The 24,321-nt window shown below is 46.6% G+C and overlaps 1 protein-coding gene across 1 annotated transcript; it reads left to right on the forward strand.

Annotated features, from left to right (window-relative positions):
* Positions 1–9: 9 nt before the first annotated feature.
* LOC119389221 (probable tubulin polyglutamylase ttll-15) lies at positions 10–10,435 on the forward strand. Its single transcript, XM_037656424.2, has 3 exons — positions 10–1,127; positions 3,705–4,050; positions 9,000–10,435. Exons 1-3 carry the CDS (start codon positions 10–12, stop codon positions 9,243–9,245), a joined length of 1,710 nt encoding a protein of 569 aa, XP_037512352.1. The 3' UTR covers positions 9,246–10,435.
* Positions 10,436–24,321: the final 13,886 nt, after the last annotated feature.

The raw sequence follows: 24,321 nt of genomic DNA on the forward strand, positions 1-24,321 counted from the left end.
CACATGACAATGGCTTCATCTTTTTTTATTAAGGTAGTGGTTGGATTCAAATCCAATCCAAGACAATTTTGTGTTGACGCAGCAACCACGGCAACCGCACACGGGCTCGCCGCGCAAGCTCCGGTTTGGTCGCGCGAAAGTATTTACGCACAAGCGCGCGAGTATGGATCGGGAAGATTTCGAACCGCACGCCGGGGTGAAAAGAAGCACGTGGCGTCGACACCATCCGCTTCTCAAACTCTGAAATCACCTGCAACAGTGTATGCAAATACGCCGATACCTTACTCGGTTGTCGTAGTGTCGTTACTGGTCGTTTTGATTGCTTTACTTTACGAAGTGCGCCAGTTATGCTTAAATAATAACATTCTGCTCGCATCTCTCAATGCAACGACGAAAACAACCGATGAATTCAAGCCCATCGTCTGGGTGTATAGTAAAGGTTCAGATCAAAGCCACTTGCGACACGTCATTGAATCATTCCGTCGGTACGGATACCGGCTCGGGGAACGCGCGGACCGGTGGTCCGTGCTTTGGTCGCACGATTACCCGTTCACGGAACTAGCCAGTGACATGCGCGAATTGAAGCCCGGCCAGGTCGTAAACCACTTCCCGGGTTCGGGTTACATCACCAACAAAGCCAGTCTCTCCACGGATAGGTCTATCCGAGAGCTGCCTCTAACGTTCAGACTCCCGGCACAGAAGGAAGAGTTCTTGCGGAACGTTGAAGAGCGACCTTCTGCCATGTGGGTACAGAAAAATCGAGACCATCGAGGTATACACGTGGTCGATCCCGTCGAAGTGGCAGCTGCAGCAGACGAAGAAGAGACGTTCGTTCAAGAGCTGATCGCCAACCCGCTGCTTGTCGACGGCAAGAAGTTCGACATCGGCGTCTACGTAGCCATGACATCTCTGGAGCCCCTGCGTGTGTACGTGTACACAGGCGACGTGCTGCTGCGCTTCTGCGCGCGTCCGTACAACGCACTTCAGTTCAACGCCTCCGACTTGGACTCCTACGTGGTCGGCGACGACTACACGCCTATCTGGGATATTCCTTCGCTGGCCCGCTACTACGCTGGCGCACAGCTCAGCATGAAGGCCAGCCTGGACGTTTACCTGCGCACGCAACTGTACGCTATTTTTGCCTCTCTAAATACACGAAATGCATCCGCTTGCTTATTGCATGAGCAATTGGTCCGCCGGTTAGTACCGCGCGCATTCAACACCGAAAAATTAACTTTTAAATAACTTCATTTAGCCGTCATTTTTAACCTCAATATGCCCTTGATTTGTGGCATTACTTCTACGTTATACGATTAGGATAACCGGGTGAATTTGTTTATGATAAAAGCAGGTTTGATTGTGCTTTCCTAATACTGATGCAGCAGCAAATTCACCGACAGACAGTGTGTGCTTGGAACATGACAACTGAGGACTCGGGATCAATGTGGGTGGTTTGGCGTTATCATATCGTTCCTCGGATAAGTGCAAAAATGTTCCAAAAGCCGGTTGAATTCACGATCCTAAAAGATTTACTCCGACTCAACTCAACAGGTAATAACAATTTTGTTATTACCTGTTAATTCGGAGTAAATCTTTTAGAATCATATATCGTTCCTGCACTGCGCCATTAGAATACAGCTGTCGTGATTCAACCCACGTTCGATCGGCTCGTACATCATTAATTGTTCTGTTGTCCTGTCATCTTGCAATCTGTACATCGTTTGTTTGTTAGTTAGTTTGTTGTTTGTTTGTAAATACTGCGGGCTAAGTTAGACCATAGCAGAGTGGTATACATATACATAGGTAAATACGCTTGGGCCAAAAAGAAAAACAAACGATGTCGAGGCAGTTTGAACAGGATACAGAACACTTCAGATGAAACGCTCTTCAAAGGATACCAAAGATTTTTCGGTTACATTTTCGTTAGACAGGTTATTCTTATCGTTTGTTGTGCGATGAAAGAAAGAATATTTACAGAAATTGATCGACGTACTCTTTGGTTTAAATTAAGGCTTAATTGTTTGTGAATGTCGGTTTCTGGTTGCGTAGCCTGTAGATGGGATCAGATATGTGATGTGTCAGTTTTGTAACGACCATTTACATACAGGTAAAAGAACACAAGTGTACAAACTGCGACCATATGAGTTGTAAATGAATCTTATAGCCCTTTGCTGTATTCTTTCTAATTTTTTAATGTTTGATTTTATGAAGGGCTCCCAAATTATCACGGCATATTCTAACATAGGACGGATAATTGATTTATAGGCAAGCAAACGCACTCGAGGTCTAGCTAGCCTGAGTGTACGCGTTAAAAAGGCACTGGCTACAACATTATCCATGCGTCTGTTCCAGGAAAGTTTGTTAGTGATTACCAATCCTCAGTATTTATGGTGCTCACCGTCGAACAGAACTTGATCACCAGCAGAATAAGTAAAGGGCAGTGGTTTCTTTTTGTTAATGATTCTCATAAAACAGACTTTTTTTTTTCTTTCAACGTTGATGGGCATTTGTCGCTGCTCACGCCATAAAATGACCATCGCAAACTCATTTATGGTTTCTTTGTTGCGCTGCAGATGACGAGACGAGGACGATACAGGGACACAGGACAGGTTGTTGCGCACCACCTGTCCTGTGTCCCTCTATCGTCCTCGTCTCGTCATCTGCAGCGCAACAAAGAAACCATGAACGACCACCAGCTAGTCCAATTCATCGCTCTGCAAAACTCATTTAACCACGCCTAATTCTATACGGAGATACAACCTAATATTCGTTGAAATGTCTTTAACAATAATGTCATTTATAAACACTAGAAAAACCAAAGGCCCGAGAACGGACACCTGGCGAACGCCAGAATCAATTGCCACATTGCCGAAAAAAAAAAAAAATCACAGCATATCCACGGAGTGAATGATAATGAGTGGGCGAAGCTGCGGAGGTTCGTCGGTAAACCGTGAATCTTCCGTGAATTCTGCCCAGTACATCATCACCGACGTGAGATCGGGCGCGTTTATACTAAAGGTTCGATTAGAGTTATGACGACTTGCAGCTCACTTTAATTTTACATGTACGCTGTGAATTTTCATTGTTTAGAAAATATCTGGCCTCTTTTCGTTTTGCTTTTAGAAAACATCTGGCGTCTTTCGTTGGTTTATTTCATCAATCAACGGCGTTTTGAACAAAATTTTTATTGTTTAATCACGCACAGGAGAAATCTCACCAGGCACTACCTTGGAGGTAAACAATGGCTGCTAATGGGAATGAGAGACAGAAGAAGTCGGCTTTTAGCTAACACTTACACTTCTACTTCTACTAAAGTTTCCTACTGGAATATGTCAATGGCTGCTAATGGGGAATGAGAGACAGAAGAATTCGGCTTTTAGTTAACGCGCACGCTGCGAATTTTTTATTGTTCAACAACGCACAGGAGAAATCTCCCACCGGCACCACCTTGGAGGTCAAGATCTGGTACTAGCGTTAAGACTGGTTACGCACTACGACGGGGACGAACGGATGCTGCTTTAAGGAGCTTCGCCCCTAAAAAAAAAACAATTGAAAGACACACACTGACAGCGATTTGAAAGATAGGCACTGATCCAACTTGCTATTTCTTCGTTGTTGATATATAGGTAAGTTTACGAATCAATTTTTTGTGCGACAATTTATCGAAAGCTTTTCTCGTAAGTAACGTTGCTTCTTGGACGCAGAGGCGCAGCGAGTGATGCCCTGTGGGCCGAAGTGGAGCGGATCGTGGCATCGGTGTACACCCGCAAGGCCGAGGCCATGCGGAGATCGGCAGCACGCTGGCCTCGCGTGGGCCGCTTCTTCGAGCTCGTGCGATTCGACTTTGTGCTGGACGACGCACTGGGCGTGCACCTTCTCGAGGCGAACATGTCGCCCAACCTGAGCTCGGCCCACTTTGCTGCCAACGGTCCCTTCTACGAGCAGCTCCTCTTCAGCCTTTTCAGCCTGGTGGGACTCGGGACGTCGCACTCGGCCGACGCTTGGAGATTCCTGGACCGGGCCACGTCGGTGCTACCGTCTGACTGCCCGGTACAGTTGCGATTAATGCAGCGATCGCGTGAAATATACATGTACGTTTCTGACGAAATGTTGGCGCAGCATGGTGGCTTGCACTGTATGACAACCATATAGGCGTGCGCAGGGTTCTCGATGAGGGGGGGGGGGAGTCCGAAAGAAAACGAGCTCTGCAATGGATGCAAAAATAAAAATGAAGTGATGACGTGCTTCTCACAAAGGTCTGCCATTGGTCCCCGGCTTTCTGGGTAAAGGTGGTTAGTGAACCGTTCTATGAATGCAACATCAGGGGTCCTTGGTCGCCATTATCGTCAAAAAACATGTGTAGCCATAAGCCTGCTCCTTAAAAAATGACGTGAATGGTAGCATTGCCATTTTTTGGGCGTGTTGGTAAACGGAACTTGACAGCGCTCACGAACAGGGACGCAGCGCATTCTGTTGTCGTCTCCCTTACGTCCCTGTTTGGGAGTGCTCAATATGTTGTCAAGTGAATGGTAGGTCTGAGTAACTGTGTGTGGCAGAATTGGTGCCCCCCTTTAGGTAGGGCAGGGGGTGGCCCCCGTGCCCCCCCCCTCACCCCTTGCGCCCGCCATGATGACAACTTGTTTGCAGGAGTCAACCGTAGTGTTATCGGATATGCTTTTCATCATAACCATCATAACCTAGGGGCCGGGCCCCCCGCGAAATTTTGGTGAAGTACGTGTTTTTACCAAAAATAAATAAGAATAGGAGTTTTTCTCAAATAGTCAAGGTTTTCAGCAAGTGCCCCCCCCCCCCCCGAAAAAAATTCCTGGCTACGGACCTGCTTCGGATGTCTCACGTGTGCGTTGATCGTGATGATGCGGGACGAATGAGGTTTGTGTTAACGAAGGCATGCATCCGCATGTCTCCTTCGTGTTTCATCCGTTTGTGCGCTACCCAGCAATGGATGGGTTATAACTCGCCCGCCTATTGGTTCTACAATGTGTCTAAGCGCGGTGTCATTGTCTAAGCGCAGTGTCATTGCATATATGCGTGATTCATCGTTTCTTTTACAGCGAAAGCTGTTATGAGATCACAACAACAAGGGCCGGTCTTGGCGCTGTAGTTGTCCGCCGCCGCCACCGTCGGTGTCCGTAACCACTATCGCGCGAAATAAGAAAAAAAAAAACGAAGTAAGAAAAAAATATCCACGATGGAACGACGTTCGAACCTGGGCCCTCTGCGTGGACCTCAGAGCCATGCCGGTGCTTGAAACTGCTTTGCAAAAAGACCCTATACACGCTTCATATCGGGAAGGAACCACATTATCATATGTAATGTAGTGTGGTGGAAGAGTAAAATAACAACCAGGCGTCACTCAACGCGAATTCTGTAACCAGGCGTCACACAATGCAAACTGCGCAACGAGTGGGTTGTTGAATGCTTCCAACCCATTACAAAGTGCTCTGTCATAATGCTTCATCGCTATCAGCCACAGCATCAACAAAGTGCACATAATACCTTACAGGTGTTTAGCGGGTACCACGGTTCTCCGCAGATTGACGAAAAATTGCATAGTGGCTGCTTCCCTACTTCACAAAAATTACGATGACTTATAGCGTAGTGGGTTCCTCGCAAGTGCGCTTCTATTGGTTGCCAAGGAAGGCCATAAGGCTCCCATGATCCATTTCATGAGGGTCTCAATACAGTTATTTCCCTCTCTCTTTCTCACGTTAACGTATGTAATAAAGCGTGGTGGGAGAGTTAAATAACGACCGGGCGTCACACATTGCGAATTACGTAACTAGTGGGTCGTTTAAAGCTTCCAACCCATTACAAAGGGCTCAGCTATAATTCTTCGTTGTCATCAACCGTCGAATGAAGAAATTGCACATAATGCCTTAAGGCACGTTCACACCGAACGCGGAGCACGCAAGCGGGCAAGCGGATTTTCAAAGCTGAGAGGCAGCGAGGCCGCGCGGCTGTTCAGACCGACCGCGTTGCCTTCTGCCCGCTCCGCCGCGGGGATGGAGCTATCCACCAATCCACGGCGAACGTGTCGTCATCTTGCGGCACTACGCAATGCTGCGCGCGCGCTTCTCGATCCCTGATTGGCTGCGGCCACAGCGGCCAACTTTTCTGCGCGGAGAAAATCGGTCCGGGAGCGATCCGGGAGCGATCCGGGCAAGCGGCCGCGGGTTTCCGCTTTTGCGGATAATTCGCGTCCGCTTTCCGGATCCGCGCTCGGTGTGAACGTGCCTTTACAGATGGTACCTCGCTTCTCCGCAGAATGACGAATAATGTCGTGGTGGGTGCTTCCCAACTTCACAAAAAAATATGATTTGTGGCGTAGTGGGTACGTTGCTAGTGTACTTGTATTAGTAGCCACAATGCCACAATAGAGTTTATAACGGGCTTTAGAAATGCCGCTTTTCCAGCTTTCGCTCTGACTGTGCTGAGCTTCCCGCGCAGGCCGGGCGTTCTTTTTTTTTTTTTTCCTCCTCGTTTTCGTCCCCGTATAAATTGTCTCTCGCGCTGTTCACGTTCAATATGGATTGCTATCCATAGCCTAGTCAGCCTACCTGCTCGCTCGTTTCCTGGTCGATAAAACATGTTGCGACAACTATCAGATCGACATGTCACGCAACAGTGCCCGCGGTCTTTCGTCTGTTTCGGTACAGGTACATGTGCAAGTGTTCTTCAGAATCCGTTGAAGCTTCTCTGCCCACCTACGCACTTCTCTCGTCGACAATATCAAGTGAAATACCTGACATAATAAGGAGCACACACAAATATAACGACCTAGAAGGAGCAACATCTTCCAGTGTATACGTGTTTGTGCGCACGCCATATTCTGTCAAATATGAACAAGTACCAACTGACCCAATTATTTGCGCGTCTACAAATGAAATTTCCCACTATGTTGCTTTTGTGTATGTTATACCATTCCGCGCTTCAGGAAAGAAGGAAGACACGATTAAAGGGTCTCTGCAACATTTTTTCAGCATGATCAGAAAACGCTGCCGATCAGTAATCGACGCTCCTGAGAACACGCGAGTTTATGCGCGGCACGCGGCGTGGAATTTACAATTATTCTCTAAGTCAGCTGGCTCTTCTCTCGACAAATGATGCCTTAAACCCAAATGACAGCGCCGTAACCCCAAATACCACGGCCAATGGCTGATATGAGCAACGTGAGCTGCGTAGTTACCGCGGCCGCCGCGGGATGCTGCGACGTGCCCGCGCGCTCGCTCGCGATCACCCTGGAATTAAAGGGGTCATGAAGCACCCCTTGGTCTTGTTGAAAAAACACATCCTGCGGAAAGCTGACACGGCTATGAACTGCTCTGCCAAATACTACAGTCGTGCGCGCCGCGTAAAGGCCACAAGCGGAGCGCGAAGTTGCCGTTTCCCCAGGCGCCCTCTTTTCAAACAGAGGCCGGTTCTCACTCTCGTCGGTGGGCGGGGCGTCTGGCAGTTTACGTCGCAAGAGACATAGCATGCTTATTGGCCGATAGCCGACGTAAATCGAGAGCGGCGTTCGGATCAGATGCGCTTCTTGCCGCGGGGTGCCGCCACTTGCCGGCGCCGCACTCCTCAGTACACGGTAGCCGCACTCGCGCAAGCGAATCACAGCGGGAGAGCGATCGCGTTTCATGACGCGCGCTGACGTAACTTCTTTCCCCCATGCCATCCCTCCCTGTCTAGCTTCCAGTGCGCTCGTCGGCACGAGAAAAGAAAGAAAGCGCTCGGAGCGTGCGCCAAACCCCCGTAACTCCGCTGATTCTTGACGGATTCGAGAAATTTTTGCGGCAATCGATTCGGGAGGCAGTAAACTCCGATACTGAGGTCATTACATCATTACTTGGAAAAGTGGTTCATAACCCCTTTAAGCCACGCGTTCGAAAAGGAAAGAAAGTGCTCCATACTTGTCTTCGTGGTCTGCCTTCATTTGCGCTGAAGTTCTGTTCCTAAATGCTCAAGGTCATGACACGCGCTGACGAACGGACGTAGCTTCGTGTCCCTTTGTCATTACCCTCCCCGTAGCATTCAACGCGCTCGCTGGTACGGAAGGAGAGAGAAAACGCTTAAAGAGTTCGTCAAATCCCTGTATCTCCGCTCGTACTTGACGGATTCGAAAAATTTTTGCGGCGGTCGATTCGTGAGGCAACAAACTTCTTCAATGAGCCATTTGATAATCACTTGGAAAAGTGTTGCGGGGCCCCTTTAAGATTCCTGTGGTTTCAGGGCGAATGGAGAGCCTCAATGCGAACGCGCTCACTGAGTGGGTATTGAGGCAATATGCGAACGTCGAAAGACAAAAGTCAGTCCTCTATTTCCTCAGTTAGCCTTTCCCCCCAGGTTGATATTATATTGAAATAATACTTTTATTTAATGTTGCGCTATACAGTGTTTCGATGTCCACTTTCCGCCGCTTGCATATATAAGCAGGGCTGTTCTTGTTTTCCAGAATGATATACGAGCAGTTCTTATAATGTGCGGAGCGGTTCCCTTTTACACATTGACGTACGTATTCGCATAGGAGTGCGCAGGGCTGACCATTATGGGGGGGGGGGGGGGGCAAATTTCACCCCCCCCCCTTACCATCGTGGCCGAGTCCGAAAGAAAACGAACTTCGCAAATGGATGTAAAAATGAAAACGAAGCGATGACGTACTTCTCACAACGGCCTGTCGTTGGTCCCCGGATTTCCGGGAGTAAAGGTAAGAAGTAAACTGTTCTTCGAGCGCAACATCAAGGACCCTCGACTGCCATTATAGTAAAGAAGCCTGTGTTGCCATAACTATGTACGTTAAACTACGATAGAACAGGTCGGACTGAGAGTAAATTTATGGGGCAGACTTGGCGCCCGCCTTTAGATGACTATCCCCCCCCCCCCCCCTTGTATGCCTATGCATATTCGCGCATGGTTCATATGTAATTACGGTATAGCGAGCTATATCCCGTACCCATGTCATAACGTGCTTGTCGTGTGTTCCACAGGTGCAGCCGGAGCAGCACCGGTGCGAGCAGCCCGCGTCGCTCTGCGCTGCCAGCTGCCTGTCGACGGCCCACAAGCAGGCGTTCAGGGAGGCTCTCTGGGAGCACCTGCACAGGAAGCAGTTCGCAAGGCTTGTGCCGAGTCCCGACGCCAGCGTCGAGCCGGAGGCCAATATGACCGAAGCGGACCGAATCATGGCGCAGTGGTTCGCCGCAAAGTGCACACAGGACACGGAATGGTGCCGCTGAAGAATGACTGCTTAGTCGCCAGGGCGCTGTTGGCGTCGCGATCGACCGGCGGCGTCACGCTTATTCCCAGGGTCACAGCAAGGCAAACGAACACGCCCTGCCATGGTTGTGTCACAGAAGGGGCTGGTATACAGTCGAAACCGCATATATCGAAATCGCTAGAAAACTGGAATGAGATATATCGTATAATTTGATATAAAGCTTTTAAAGAGGTTTGCCTATTTTCAGTGCGAATTTCGGTGCGCAAATTGGCTTCACTGAACTGCTTCGCGATAGTGCAAGGAAGGCGGCTTAGAGCAGCACACGTGTATTTTTTTCCCCTATATCTGCGCCCTTTGTAGTTGGCGGTGGTTATATGCAGAGGCGGGTAGTAGCAGAGAAAATGCGGTATCGATATGGCCCTCCTAATCACACCGCTCATTCTCCCAAATGCACGCAGGAGTGTCCCCTTCTGTGATAAAAAGCCAACTTCTTGTGAGGGAAAGCCAACTTCTTGGGGCGTTCCGCACTGCCCGATGTTCGATATATCAAGTGTTCGGGCTATTTTTGCTCGATGTAGCTGTAAATTTTCCTATGCGTTGACGTAAAAACATTGCGACGTTCGAAAATAGTTCAATATAAAGGATGATGTGATTTAGCCGAGTTCGGCAGAGTCGGGTTTGCCTGTAGTAATGTAACTGTACAAACAATGCCAGCTTCTTATAAAGCGAAAGAGTGTTGTTAAACGCTTGCACTACAGACAAAAACTCGTCAACAAGCGCGAGGGCGGTTGCGCCACTGGACATGTCGCAGCTCAGTTTCATCCGTTGCGGTAAGCTGTCGTGCTAGTATAACTTGTAAACACGGCTTCACGGCGGAATGCCAGATCAGGGTAAAATAGACAAGACAAACAATGAACCACACTACGGTACTGACGCCGCGCCGAGTTATCCTCATAGCCTATCGCATCACGCCTATAGAGTCGCAGGAAAACTTCTACAGCGATTGCAATTATGGCAAGCTACAATGTACGAGATAAACCGGCAACGCATTATGTCAGCGCCCTTCGTTTCAGGGTAACTGTGCGCAGAGGCCTGCGTTCGAAAACAATAATGCAACACGAAATTTTGTGCGTTAGTAGCAGAGGGTAAGCGTTAGATTGACATCCTCCCCCCAAAAAGCAGACGACAATAAAAATAAAGTACGAGTGGCTGTACGCTACTCTTTCAGCTCTCGCACCACATTTTCTTTCCTTCACAGATTTTGACAGCGGCTACTCACAACTAGGTAATTTATGTATCGATAAGGAAAGCCAACACTGCATTATGAATCAAAATGTCGTAGTCTTTTAGAATGAGCTCGATTCGAAACTAATCTAATGGGAAAATATGGCTTGATATCCGCGACAGCCACAGCCATACTGGCTTATATTGGAAGGTGGCGGGTTCGATCCCGGCCGCGGCGGTCGCATTTCGATGGAGGCAAAATGCTATAAAGGCCTGTGCAGCGTGCGATGTCACTGCACGTTAAAGAACACCAAATGTTCGAAATTTCCGAAGCCCTCCACTACGGCGTGCCTCATAATCATATTGTAGTTTTGGCACGTAAAACCCCAGAAGCTGCTGCCTTATATTGGAGCCGCGATTTTGGCTCGAATATACAGGGTGGGTCGATGTGCGCGCCCCTACTGAAGCGCACATCGAGCAGTGAACGTAGAAACAGGAGAGTGGCCTCAGTTTTCTCGTCTGTAAACTAACTTCTTCCTGCCAAGTTAGCTTTAAGTATACGGGCAGAACCAACTCAGCTTGTTGTCTCTGTATATGCGGCGGCATCGCTGGATTGAGTTTGCACGAAGACAATGCTGAGAGCTGAGATGCTACTCTGGACACTGTTGAATTCCGCCATGTTGTCAAAGTCGCCATCTTGTAAGCTCGAGGTGACTGGTCCGAAGTGGCTGCTACGGCCTCTATGATTAGCTTAAAATGCCGTCATTACGGAATTTGAGAATATGGCGGAATTTGACATGTAGTGTTAAGGACAGCACCCCTGCCGTTACAACCGCCGACATTAGCCGATGCTATAACCAATGCTTACCACTGTCGGTGAATACGGGGAGGGGCTGGTTAGTACGTGCAAGTGAATACTGTAGGCCAGGAAAGCTTCCACAGATCGCGAGGAGGTGTATGCTCTCGCATGCCAAAGTTATTTGAGGCTAAGTTGATTTAATATTACTCAATAGCGTATGTGCGTCCCTTGTGGGCGTCGTTTCATTTCACGCCACAGTTGACTCGTGCTTCAAGTTCGCATTGCCTTTCGTGGCGTGCACATGCCCCGCGATCTGTGGCCGCGTATACAGTTCCCAGCGCGTTATTCGAATAAAAGCGGTGATTCGCATCAAAGGTCGCGCGACCGCGGAAATTAAGCGTTAAGCCTTACTGTCCTTGAGGAAGACGCGGTGCGCCCTTGTCGCCCGTGACCTCCGCGCGCTCGCCGGAGATGTTCGTTCGTCGTGCACTTTTCATTTCGCCTAATACCAGCCGGCACAGCAGCAGAAACACGCGACAGTTACACACGTATGCAGTGCTGACGCAGCTGCTGCTCGAGTAGCGCGCCCATCGAGACGGAAGATACAGCACACGGGACCTCGGGCTTTGCGCCAACACGGCGCACCGTTAAAGCCGTGGAGAGTGGGCTCGCACAAAGCCAGACGCTGGCTTATCTGTGCTATAGCTCGATTTAGCGCTGCATTTCTATACTCGGTATGATAATGATGGCTGTTTCCGTTAAAAGCGAGTGGCCTTGCTTTCCGCGCTGTTTGCCGCCAACTGATCCTCGACAGACACGCCCTCAGATGTCAATTTTCTTTTCTTCGTAGCCCGAACCAGGAACTCGGTAAAGTTGGCGCGCAGTGAATATGCGTCGTTATTCATTCATTTATTTGTATTTCACAGCAAGTCGAGCTTGGTCTGTGCGCAGGGTTGTTCGCAGCATAGCCAAGTCGAGAGAGAGGGCAAGTGTATAGCGAGAGGGAAATGATAGCGTAAGCCTAGTATAGCAAGGGCGAGGGAAAGAGAAACTGTGAGTGTAATGATGAGGGAAAGGGCGATGGCGAAGTAAAGGGAAAGGGTGATGGCGAGGAAAAAGGCGAGGGTAAAACATAGTAAAGCAACGGAGTGTCAAGGCATGGAATAAGTGAAGCAGAGGAGAGGAGGAACCTTGCTTAGCTTTGATCCTGCTTTGCTAAACCACGCTTTTCTTCGCCTAGCTTTGCACAACTTTGCTGAGGCTTCCCCTCAGCTCCGCTGGCCATTGGTGTTTGCGATAGCAAAGTCACGACTAAGTTTTGCTTAAACGGAAAGCGGTGCTTGTTCGTGAAGTTATGTAGGTTAAAATTACACGAAAAGATATAGCATTTGCCATGCATACATTCTTGAGGATCTTGCTTGATTTGCGATGCACTCTCTCGTGTTAATATTAGCCCTCACATGGATGTATTTACACGGCTTCGCTGTATTTCCATTCCGCTGGCCTATAAACGAAAGCCAGACTTGCGGACGTGGCGGGGAGAAAATTCTTTGCGCAAGAAGTGTGAATGATCCCTACTGCTCGTTTTCGTTTACACCATCCCAGCATTTATTTATTTATTTATTTATTTATTTATTTATTTATTTATTTATTTATTTATTTATTTATACTGCAGTCTTCTACAAGACTATAGCTGGAGTAGGAACGTTGTACAAGATGTTTCATAAAATGTCTCCGAATATCCTCAAAAATAAGGGGAATGTAATATCTGCTGGCTGCCTCCACATTTACTTTCCTTGGAGTGGCAGTCATCTTGAGGTGGCTCGAGGCGTCAATTACGACAGTAATTAAGGAAATAAATTAATTAGTGGAGATGGACGGTCGGGTCATATGGGAGAATTGGAGCCCTTCCTGCGTATAGCCTATTGCCGCTTTGAGATTTCCAAAGAGCGGCCGCAGGTCATTTTAGCGAAGTGATGAAATCTAACCACTTTCGCCGGCGAAACCTAAACGCGGAAGAGCGTTTCGTGATAGAGACACCACGTGCGCACGCACGTGTTCATAAAAAGTTATTAACTGCTTAAGAATTTGAGCACCTTCTGGCTGCCAGCTGCAACGGCTGGTGATGTCGGCATTAAAAAATGGTTCGATTCAAAAGAGATATGTCAGTAATGTTACATATATATATATATATATATATATATATATATATATATATATATATATATATATATATATCCTTGTCACGTCTATCCCACATTTCCATACATCGACACACATGTATTGTATGCGTGTTCAGAGGGGGCATGTGGCGACTTCCTCCCCTAATATCTCATCTTTGCACTGCGTTCTAATCGTGTAAGGGCCTTAGGGGGAGGTGGTTGGGAAGAGCGCTGCTGTAAGCCTAAGTATACAAGACGATCGAGTGGCTAACCCTAGCTGTTTTTTTTTTTTATATACAAGTACCTGCAGCGCCACGAGGGCATTAGTGCAGGGGGGCAATTCAGGAAAAAAAAAACACGGTTGATCCCTCCGTCATAGGAATCGGAATAACACGAAAGTAAAGCGTGCCCTTACAGAACTAACTGAATGTTTACTGTACATTGATATAAGAAAGTCTGCACAGTGTACATTGATGTCTGGCAGCTAATGGCGTCGTTTAACGTGTATGCACCCACTTTGATGATTGGTGGTACATCTCCATCCCGACGACTAACGTCTATGTTAAATGATTAAACAAACCCTTGTGGTAGCTGTAGTAGTTAACGGTGAAAGCGTAATCAGAGAACGAGGTGTGATAGCCAGAAGAGCGTCGCATATTGGACGCAGAACTTGGTCGCCACCCCGCGACACGTTAAAATGTGATTGAACACCACGGCCGGACTAGTGCCGTCCCCTTAAGGGGTAGTGCCTGCATACCTCCCTTGTTTTCTTTTTTCTAATAAATGTTTTTACCACCACCGGACTAGAGGTAAACGCAAAGCGCGTCGTGCCGCCCCGGTAGCCCGGCCGCGATTTTTCTCGGGGCGAGCGCGTGAGCATGGAACGCGGTGTTACAGCCAGGTGAGGCAGGCGCGCGTCGCAGAGCTATTTTTGGTTTGTATTAGCGTGATGCTGAGCGAGATCGACGCTTTTACGACGCTTGGGCAAAGCTCGCCACCTCGCGTCTTAAGGCATTGACAAAATTCAACTTCTATTGAAAACGCGCCAAATGGGACGGACCGCAGCAATGACGAATTACTTTACCTTACCACTCCCAGAGGTCAACACCACCCAGCCGACCGGGAGAGTGGTAGATATAAAAGGCGCGTTCGTAAAGCCTCCAGAGTCTGTGACCGCGGCGCAGTGGATAGCGTGCCCGGCATCTGTTGTTGCGGACCGAGAGGTAGTGGGTTCGATGCCCGTTGACGGTGCCTTTTTTTCTTTGCTATCAGATTGTGTATATTTTTTGACGTTATTTCCGTGACGGAAATACGTCACTGAAGTCTTGGTGGACCCCGGCATAAAACACTTTCGTGTTAAAATAGATACAATAGCAAAATATATGTAAATTCACATACAGACATGAAAATGTGAGCAAGCGATGGACTCCGCGTGAAAAATTGGCAACACATGCCAACGAAAAAAAAAAGTATCAGAAAAAGCAGGGAGACAGGTAATTAATATCTCACGGGAGATCAGCATGTAAAAACGATTGGAATTCGGATAATGTTTTACAATGAGATATACCCTTTGGAAGTCTGTTCCAGTACATGGAGGTGTGAGGAAAAAAAGAACATTGAAACACATTCGTGCGGCAGCGCATTTCCAAAACCTTACATTCATGATCACTACGTGTAGAGATGAAGTGAGGGGGCGAAATGTACAAGTTTTTATTCACTCCTGTGAGATCAAAGTAAATTTGGAAAAAAAGTTCCAATTTAATGGTTAGACGGCGTCGAGATAGGGTTTTCCAACCAAGGTTGGTTTTAATTAATGAAATGCTGCTTTTATAGGTGAAATTACCAGTGACAAACCTGGCTGCGCGATTCTGGATACGCTCAAGTTTATCAATAAGACATGAGGTGTCGGGGTCCCATGCTGCGCAAGCATACTCAAGAATTGGACGAACATACATATTATATAGTTGTTCTTTAACACTGTTAGGGGCATTGTAAAACTTGCGTCTAATGAGGTTAAGCATCCTAGAAGATTTTAAAGCGACATGTTCAATGTGTCTAGTCCAGGTCAGATTTTCTGAAAAATAAACCCCAAGATATTTATAGTGTTGCACCCGTTCAAGTGATATATGATCCAAATAATAGTCAGATCTCACAGGGGAACGTTTGCGGGTGAAAGATATAAATTGACATTTAGCACTGTTCAAAGACATACACCATTTGCCGCACCAATTTTGAATTGTGTTTAAATCGATTTGCAGACTATTAACATCATGTTCGTTTGTTATATTCCTGTAAATGACGCAGTCATCTGCATATAATCTGACACTGCATTGTAGACCCTGTACGATATCATTAATGTAAACCAGAAATAACAGAGGTCCTAAAACGGATCCCTGTGGCACGCCAGAGGTAACGGTTGTTTCAGTTGATTTAACACCATTAATCAACACATGCTGTGTCCTTCCGGAAAGGTAATTTCTAATCCAAGCTACTATAGTAGGATGAATACAAAGAGATGATAATTTATACAATAAAAAATCATGGGGAACAGTATCGAAAGCCTTTTTGAAATCTAAAAAAATGCAGTCTACTTGAAAACCAGAGTCGTAGGAGTAAAACAGATCATGGCAGAATTCAACCAATTGCGTTGTACAGGACAAGCCAGCCCTAAAACCATGTTGAGCGTATGAAAAGAAAATATTGTTTTGGAGGTGTTTCATCACAGCACTGTAAATTATGTGTTCTAATGTTTTGAAGCAAACAGAAGTAAGCGAGATTGGTCTGTAGTTCTGTATAGAATGTTTGGGACCACTTTTGTGAATGGGAACAACAGCTGCTGATTTCCATTGGGTTGGGATTGAACTGCTGTGTAGAGACTTGTTACACAAGATGACTAAGAAATTGGCAATTTCCTCAGTGCATGCCTTAATTACCTTGGTTGGTATGCCATCTGGGCCTCCAGATGAATTGTTTTTTAGGTTATTAAGCAGTTTAAGAATACCATTATACGTTGCAGTAACCATGGGCATATTCTCGTAGTGTAAATCTGGCGTTGCAGGAGGTAGATTAGTGGACATGTTAGAAAATACCGAATTAAAGTAGGAATTAAAAGCGCAAGCCTTCTCGTAATCACCAAAGACTGCTTGATCGTCGACTAATAGATTGGGTATCGCGCTGACCTCCTTGCTGTTAACTTTAATAAATTTCCAGAAGTCTTTGGGATTTTCTTTGAGCCTTACATCGAGCGAAGCGATGTATATCTGTTTTTTCACTTTAATCGCATGCTTTATTGTGTAGCCTAAGTTACGCATTTCTTCATAAACAGTCTGACTGCGATGTTCTAAATACGCGGCATATAGGCGGCGTTTTCTGCTAATCAAAGTTCGAATTTCCTTGTTTATCCATGGTTTGTCATTACGGGGACGACTGGTCAGGAGTTTGGAAGGAATGTATTCTTCAACTAAGGTCATCAGTTTATCTGCAAAGGCAGACCACAATTCATCAATGTTTAGCGACTCGGAGAGATTACAGAAATCTGGATAAAAACGACAAAGTTCTTGAGATAACGAGGCATAGTCACCTCGGTCATAATAGTATACTTTTCGTGGTTGTTTGTGAGCTGCTCTTAGTGATGTAATATTGCAAGTACCAACGACGCAGTCATGGTCACTAATACCTGGGATTACAACTACATCACGGAGCAACGACTCAGAGTTAGCAAAAACCAAATCCAGAATGCTGGCAGAAGAATGACCTCGTCTCGTGCCCTCAGAAACAAATTGGGTGAGATCATTAGTCATGACAAGCTCCGAGAAAGAACAGGATAGTGAACCAGAGCCGGAGAACTCGGGTTTGCCATTCTTCCAGGCTACTAGAGGCATATTAAAGTCTCCTCCAAAAATAAAGTCGCAGTTTATAGTATTTAGAAATTGTGATAACTCGTCGAAGGATTCAGGGTTAGTTGAGCTGGGAGGTCGGTAGAACGAGCCAACTGCAAAGCACTTTCCATTGCTCAGTCGGACCTTGCACCAAACGGACTCAGAATGATGAAAAGTAGCGGATATTTCGCCGCTCTGGAGAAGTTCATTAATAAGAATGAAAACTCCGCCACCTTGTGTGTTTCTATCAGATCGGTAAACATCATAACCACGTGGAAAAACTTCAAAATTAGCAATGGATTCATGCAACCAAGATTCAGTTCCAACTACAATGGAAGGTTGTGTAGTAGACAGCAAAGCAGCAAATTCGTCCACCTTATTTTTCAGGCTGCGACAGTTAACCAACAATATAGTTAAGGAGAGACTACGAGAAGATACAAATTTAAGACTCGCACTTGCGCCTCTTTGGTTAACAAGTTGCTTGCTGCGTAGCTATCTCTTGTGTTCCGTCACCTTGTCTTCAGCTCTGTCATAAACAAACGTTTTGGTTGTCTGGAATCAGGACAGTAATGGCATTGGCTACTTCGTACGTTGTCTGCAAGGTGTCATATGTCGTTCTGATCGAGAGAGAGAGAACATTTATTGAGGAATGGCTAGTTAGTGAAAATGGGAGGATCTCTTATTCCAGGAACCTTCTGACCTGGACCGCCCGCCGGGCTCGGGCGTCGAGTCGACCTGGTCCGGCTTGGAGACCGCAGCTTCCCACGCTTCACTAAGGAGGTTTGGGTGGTTTGGGTCCGCATCTGTTGCTGCTGCTTGTAGAACTGGGACGCTTGCTTTGCACGGCAGTAGAAAGTGTTCCAGAGTGTCTGCCACAATGCAGTGTGGGTAGATGTAGCCTTACAACGTTGTTCTTATATGGTGTGATAGAATTAAAAAAAAAAAAAAAACCTCCGCGCGGTCTGGAAAGGAAGGTGCACGAGCATCTTCGGCTCTCGTGAGAATGATCGATCGCTGCGCTCGTGTAGGAGTCCGCCATTTTTCTATTATTGCTGCGGTTGCTTCACGATCATTCGAGACGCGCTCCTTCTCCTACGCAACTCGAGACTAGGCGGGATACTTTTTTTTTCTTTTTCACGGGGATAAAGCTCGCGCGCTGCTACTTTGCCGCGTGCTCGCCGAGGCCTGCGCGGCAGCGTTTGCCATGGCGACGCTCATCCTCGTCTCGGAAGGGCGCACTTCTTTCAGGTCTAGGCCCTTCGTGGTGTTGCACTGCTGTACTACAACAATAGCCGTTATTCGAAATCATACCGAGCTCCTTTCAATAGTGAGGAGCGCGTGTACTCGAAGATGGCGCTACTCACAAGGACCTAAAACGAAGTACCGACGAAGCCGCAGAGTTCCCATATATATATATATATATATATATATATATATATATATATATATATATATATATATATATATATATATATATATATAATATATATATATATATATATATATATATATATATATATATATATATATATACAGAGAGAGAGGGAGAGGGAGATTTTTCCGATTGGCGCTTACTATGGTTTACCATGCATGTCGAGGCATTTGTAAGCAATTTCCAGAAATTTATTAGTTATTGATTGATTATCAATTGGCTATCGATTTTAATCTTTCCTTGATTCTCTGTTTCACTTTGTTTTTCTTCCCTTTCTTTCTATGTTGTGCTTTACTCTCTCCCTTCCCCCTCACCGTCACTTCCCTTGGTATGCTATACTATACAAGGCTATGTTATACCCTGCTAGAGTGCCTGGATAGCCGAGGGGTTGCGATGCTTGCTTTCGGATCGTGGGTAGGCTGGTTCGAATTCCGCCTCGTGAAGAATTTTTTTTTCCGCCTAGAATTTCTCTGTTTCTCTCTCTCTCTCTCTGTACTCGTTCTCTCGCCCATCAGAGTTATTGCATCCCACGCCGGACAAATCGGCGCACGTGTTCTGGGAGCGAAGCAGAAGATGAAGAAGACGGCGAACATAGCGCGTGCTGGTTCATGATTATGACAATTTTCTGTCGCCGGATTGCAACCAACGGCTGGCATAAGCAGCTCCGCTGATCAAGAAAGCCAGGAGACAGTGGCGTATATGCAGCTCCTCGTTGGCAGCTTCTCATTCATTACGACGACTTCCAGAGGCCGTAAGGAGTGCCGAATTTTTCAAACTAAGAGTCTAGCAGTTATGGCACAAGTAGAAAGAAGTTAAAGTGGACGCAAAAACAGCTTGGCGTCGATGGGAACCGAACCCACAACCTTTGATTTCTGCATCTGATATTCTACCAATTGAGCCACGTTGGCGTTCGTTCCTCCTCCACGTTATTGGTTATTTCTGTGCATGTAATCCCGGGAGTGCGCCACTCGCAGCCATGGTTACTCCATACTTTTTATTTTTTTACTCTATGCGCCTTCCTGAAGGAAACGTTGTAGCTCTAAATGTGCATCGATCACGTCATGCGCATCTGTCCCGTCTATAAAAACAAGCGCATTCTATATTCGCAGTGGCGTGAAAATCCAGTAGAGTCGCAAGGGAGGGCACATATTTTGCCATGGCGGCCATATTGTTTTTATATATGCAGGTTTTAGTTTTAGTTTATAATCATGCTTTCAAATAAGATTTAAAAACGAGCATTGGTTGAGTCTTCTCGGAAACCGGTTGAACGGCAGTTGCAATTTACATGCAGTCTTACACACCTGAACGGTGTTCAACACAAGTACACAGTGCAATATAAACAGGCGTGAAAGAAAAGTTGAATGTGCTATACTTAACTATCAAGCAATTCAATTATCATGTTTGAAAGATGACTCTCGGGGGGGGGGGAGGTAGGGGGGGACACTAGCAAAAGGTGTGACCCTAGGCCTAACCCCAAGGCCCCCCCCGACCCCTTCATCGTGATTTACGCCAGTGTTTACTCATGCCATTCATTCTTAGTGCCTGAAAACTTGTGTCCACTTCCGTTGTGATGTTGCCCTCCGAAAATCGTACGCAACTAGCCCGCGCTTCTACTTTTAAGCTCCGGAGCATGTCGCACCGGTAGCGCTCATTTGCCTTTATGGATTCTCGTATAATTTGACAACTGAAGCTCGATAATTGGAGAATAAAAAGAAAATCTGACCTCCCAAAGGAACAAAAATGAAGAAGAAAGAAAAGCGCGACCCACTTGTTGCGGCAACTCTCGTCAACTTGGTCCCCATTCATCCCTCCCGCCTGCAAACAAGCACACCAGGAACATAAACAGTGCCACGACACGCGTTCACTCGCAGCCAATAAATTCCTCACCGAAAAACAATTTCGCTGGCATGAGCCGCCTCGCTGCTATTTCGAAAAGCCCGCCCTACTTCGTTAATCTCGCCTTTCGTCTTCCTGCGCATTTCGCCGCGTAAAAACTTTCTTTTGCAACGCTGTCTTCGCTTGTTCCCGCAAATTTTGTTGCGACCAAAGGAAAGCAGGACGCGATCAGCGCACATAAAAATCCCCGACACGCAACCCGCCAACCGTAAAGTTGTGGGTCAAGCCGGACTCCGAAGCCCCACGGGGTCAGCTTGCCTTTTCCTTTTCGCTTCCCTCACAGCCTTTCCATGTCTTTTATTTTGTCTTATTTCTTAAGCTGTCTTCGGGAATGTTTATTCTAGTCTCTCGAGCTCGCAGTTTATAGATGCCACTGTTTGTTTTCATATCATATTCCATTTCGTTCTTTGTGACACGCGGTTCGGATCACAGCTCGAGCTCGGATTGTGGGTCACTGGCGCAGCTGGCCTCGTTCGATGTAGTTACTGCGGTGACCGCTGTGCCTATCTCGTTTACGCTTTATCCCTCCAAATCGAGAGCGGCAGATTGCGTTGAGCGCGTAACCATCGCTAAAATTAAAAAACAGCGGGCTATATACTGACAGACTGTGCAACAAAATGGCGCTATAAGCTAGGACCTTAGTAGACTTTAGCGCAAAAAACATGGAAAAAGAAAGGACCACCCGAACACAGCGCCCTGTTTTCTTGTGTCCCCGTTTTTTGCGCTGAAGTCTACTAAGATGCTGAACCAACTCGCTCGACAAGCTAGGACACAGTGATCAGGACAGAGCAGGCATTCGCGCAGCGACATAAGAGAAAAAAACAAAGAAAAAAAACGAGCGTGCACGGAAGGGTGCACGTTTTTATTGGACAGCAACGAAAAAAAAAATTGGGTCGGCACTTCGGTTTCATTTCCTTGACCCCGCTTGTGCTGCAGCGGAAAATTTCACTCGCGTGGCTATCCGTCAATCAGATTTATTTCATGATCTCGTCTGTGCAGTTAGCAAGCACGGCAGTGCTGCGCGTTTGATTTATAGGTATATATATCGTAGATATATACTCCGTTTTGTTCTCAATTTTTGCTCCACGAACGAGTCTTACGAAAATGAGGTTAAACCCGACTCCTATCCCTTTGAATGAATGAATGAATGAATGAATGAATGAATGAATGAATGAATGAATGAATGAATGAATGAATGAATGAATGATGGGATTAACCAGATGAACGAAAGTCTGATTGACGAACGCTGCGCGCTTTATTGTGCGAGCAAACGGTCAATATATGTCACATACATATATTAACATTAAAAATTTACAGGGTCCCTTATGCATTTGCCTTGACGACTCGAAGACGACATCCACCATTTTTTTTCTTCTCAGTCGATGCATCGACCCCCCCCCCCCCCCCCGGCCGCCCTCCTCTGATAGCTTTCTGCGCATAACGTGTTTTTCCACGGCCTCTAGGATCGGAGGCATGGTAAACTTTCTGCACCTGCATGATCCGTGATCAGCCCACCTCCGTGATCGGCCCCCCTATCAGCAAGCAACGTTGTGTGATGACGACACGATGTGACGTCAAGTTATCTGACGTCATGATGACGTCATCACATGATGATTTTTTGCATCACTCGTATTGACACCGCTGATACTGACGGTCAAATTTCGCGTTCTATGAGGCGTCTAAGGCTTTCGCCTTAATAATTGCACATGAATAACATACAAGTGTCTGTGCCGCTTGAAAACTGAGCCAAAATGAGCATTTGCTCAGCGCCGGCCGGCCTCGAGTGATCGAAAGCTTGTTGTCTTTTCGGTAAATGAGTGCACACAAATGCTACAGTGGCGCATCGCGTTATGAACACGTCGCATACTATATTAAGGGCTTACAGGTTGTCTGAACAGGAATAAAGGATTCGGACAGGCTGGACAACGTTTAGACAGGTGGACCTATCTGCGTCTATGAGAGCGAGAAGCAAGGAAAGGCTGAATTAGATTCCTACCCTGCGCCGTTCGTCTCTGCGATCCCGGCCGTCACTCATGTGAGTGATAACTATGTGCCAGTTATTTCGCAGGAGACTCAAAGGGACGACCGTATGTTGATGAGTCGCCAACGAAACTCAACCACCGCGCTTACGCAACGATGGCGAGTCTGACGTCATTCGCGTGGTGTTAGGAAACACCGCCGCAGGTGTCGAGAAATCTGGAAAGATACCGTCTCCGCTTAGGTCAACAACAATAAAAAAAAATGTTCGTAAACTGATCAATTGGATGAATCGAATTTTTCTACCTAGCGAGCGTAAGCTGCCCCGCGTCGATCAAAGGCGTGCTATACCGAGCTACTTTAGCACGTGGTGTGTGATAAATGCAATGGCTGCCGAGTGACGCAGAATGCGTGACGTGTTGCAAGAGTTCTTCAGAACTTGCAGTGTGTTTTCTAAGGTTAGTGTGCGGTATGCGTTCCGCCGCGTCTAATGGATAAAATCGCTTTCTTTTCAGTTTTTAAAACTTATTTTCTTGGTTAGTTTCAATTAAAAATTACTGTGTGCGTGTGGGCGTCATCTCTTTGTAAGCGCACATATATTTTTCATCGCTGTTATCAAGAGTATTGCTCCCCCGTAATGCCGGCTCCGAAATCAGGTACGAATTATTATTAGGCAGCTTTAGAATAAGGTACGCAAAGCTTTGCGTTAGCATTTGTCATGATCGAAGATAGGTCATTTGCCGCCACTGCGCATGCGTCATACGCTATCCTCGTAATTGTTGGGGCTTAAAGTTCGAAAACCACGATATGATTACGAGGGACGCCGTAGTGGAGGGCTCCGGAAATTTCGACCACCTGGGGTTCATTAACGTGCACCTAAATCTAAGCACATGGGCCTCAAGAATTTTCGCCTCCATCGAAAATGCGGCCGCCGCGACCGGCTATTCTCTCGGGTACCCACGTTAAGTGACGTAAATAGCGTACGTACGCAACGAACGCTATCTTTGCGTACCCTATTCTAAAGCTGCCTACCGTTATTACTACTCTTACGTTAGTGAAAGCACGTTTGTGCGCTTTGAGGACGGTTGACCTATTGCAACGCATATAGCGCTCTTCGCGTGCCCGAACGCATTCAATGCGTATTTTCTTCCGCTTTCTTTAGGGTGAATGGTAATATTCCATTTTGTAGAGGGAGAGACGTCTCAAGGGAAAAAAGCAAGGAGGTTATCCACACTGTTAACTACCCCTCACTGGGAAAGGGCGCACAGAGGGATGAGGAGAGAAATTCACGCTTGTCACGTGCACTATATAGGAAGAGTTCCATCGTAAAGGCTTTTAAACTTCTACCCTCTTTCTTCCATGTTTCGTAGCACGGTTTAAAAGCCTTTAAGAGCGGGTCGTAGAGCAAGCCTCACATCTTCGTATGTTGAACAGTTATTCTTTCTAGAATGTAGTGTCGTGTGGTTACGGGAGAAAATGCGTGATGAAATATTGCGTGTAATTTTCCTTTTTTTTGTTGAGCGATGAAATATTAAATTTTTTCTTCTTTGTTGCTGTAATAATTTACGATGAAAAAAGGCACGTCTAAGAGTACTTGATGACATTCTACGTTAAGCGAAGTTTTTTTTTTTTAATTGACCCGTTTCAGTTAAACGCAGTGCGTAAAGGCCCATGGCGCAGGCGATGTAATTTCCGCTACACGGAAAGCAGGATTGAATGCTTTTCTT

Source organism: Rhipicephalus sanguineus, chromosome 4 (genome assembly GCF_013339695.2).
Source record: "Rhipicephalus sanguineus isolate Rsan-2018 chromosome 4, BIME_Rsan_1.4, whole genome shotgun sequence".
Taxonomy (NCBI): Eukaryota; Metazoa; Arthropoda; class Arachnida; order Ixodida; family Ixodidae; genus Rhipicephalus; species Rhipicephalus sanguineus.

Coding starts and splice junctions, on each gene's coding strand:
- LOC119389221 (XM_037656424.2), top strand. CDS start 10: ATGGCTTCATCTTTTTTTATTAAGGTAGTGGTTGGATTCAAATCCAAT. Junction 1,128..3,704: donor GTTTACCTGCGCACGCAACT/GTACGCTATTTT, acceptor TCTTGGACGCAG/AGGCGCAGCGAGTGATGCCC. Junction 4,051..8,999: donor TGCTACCGTCTGACTGCCCG/GTACAGTTGCGA, acceptor TGTGTTCCACAG/GTGCAGCCGGAGCAGCACCG.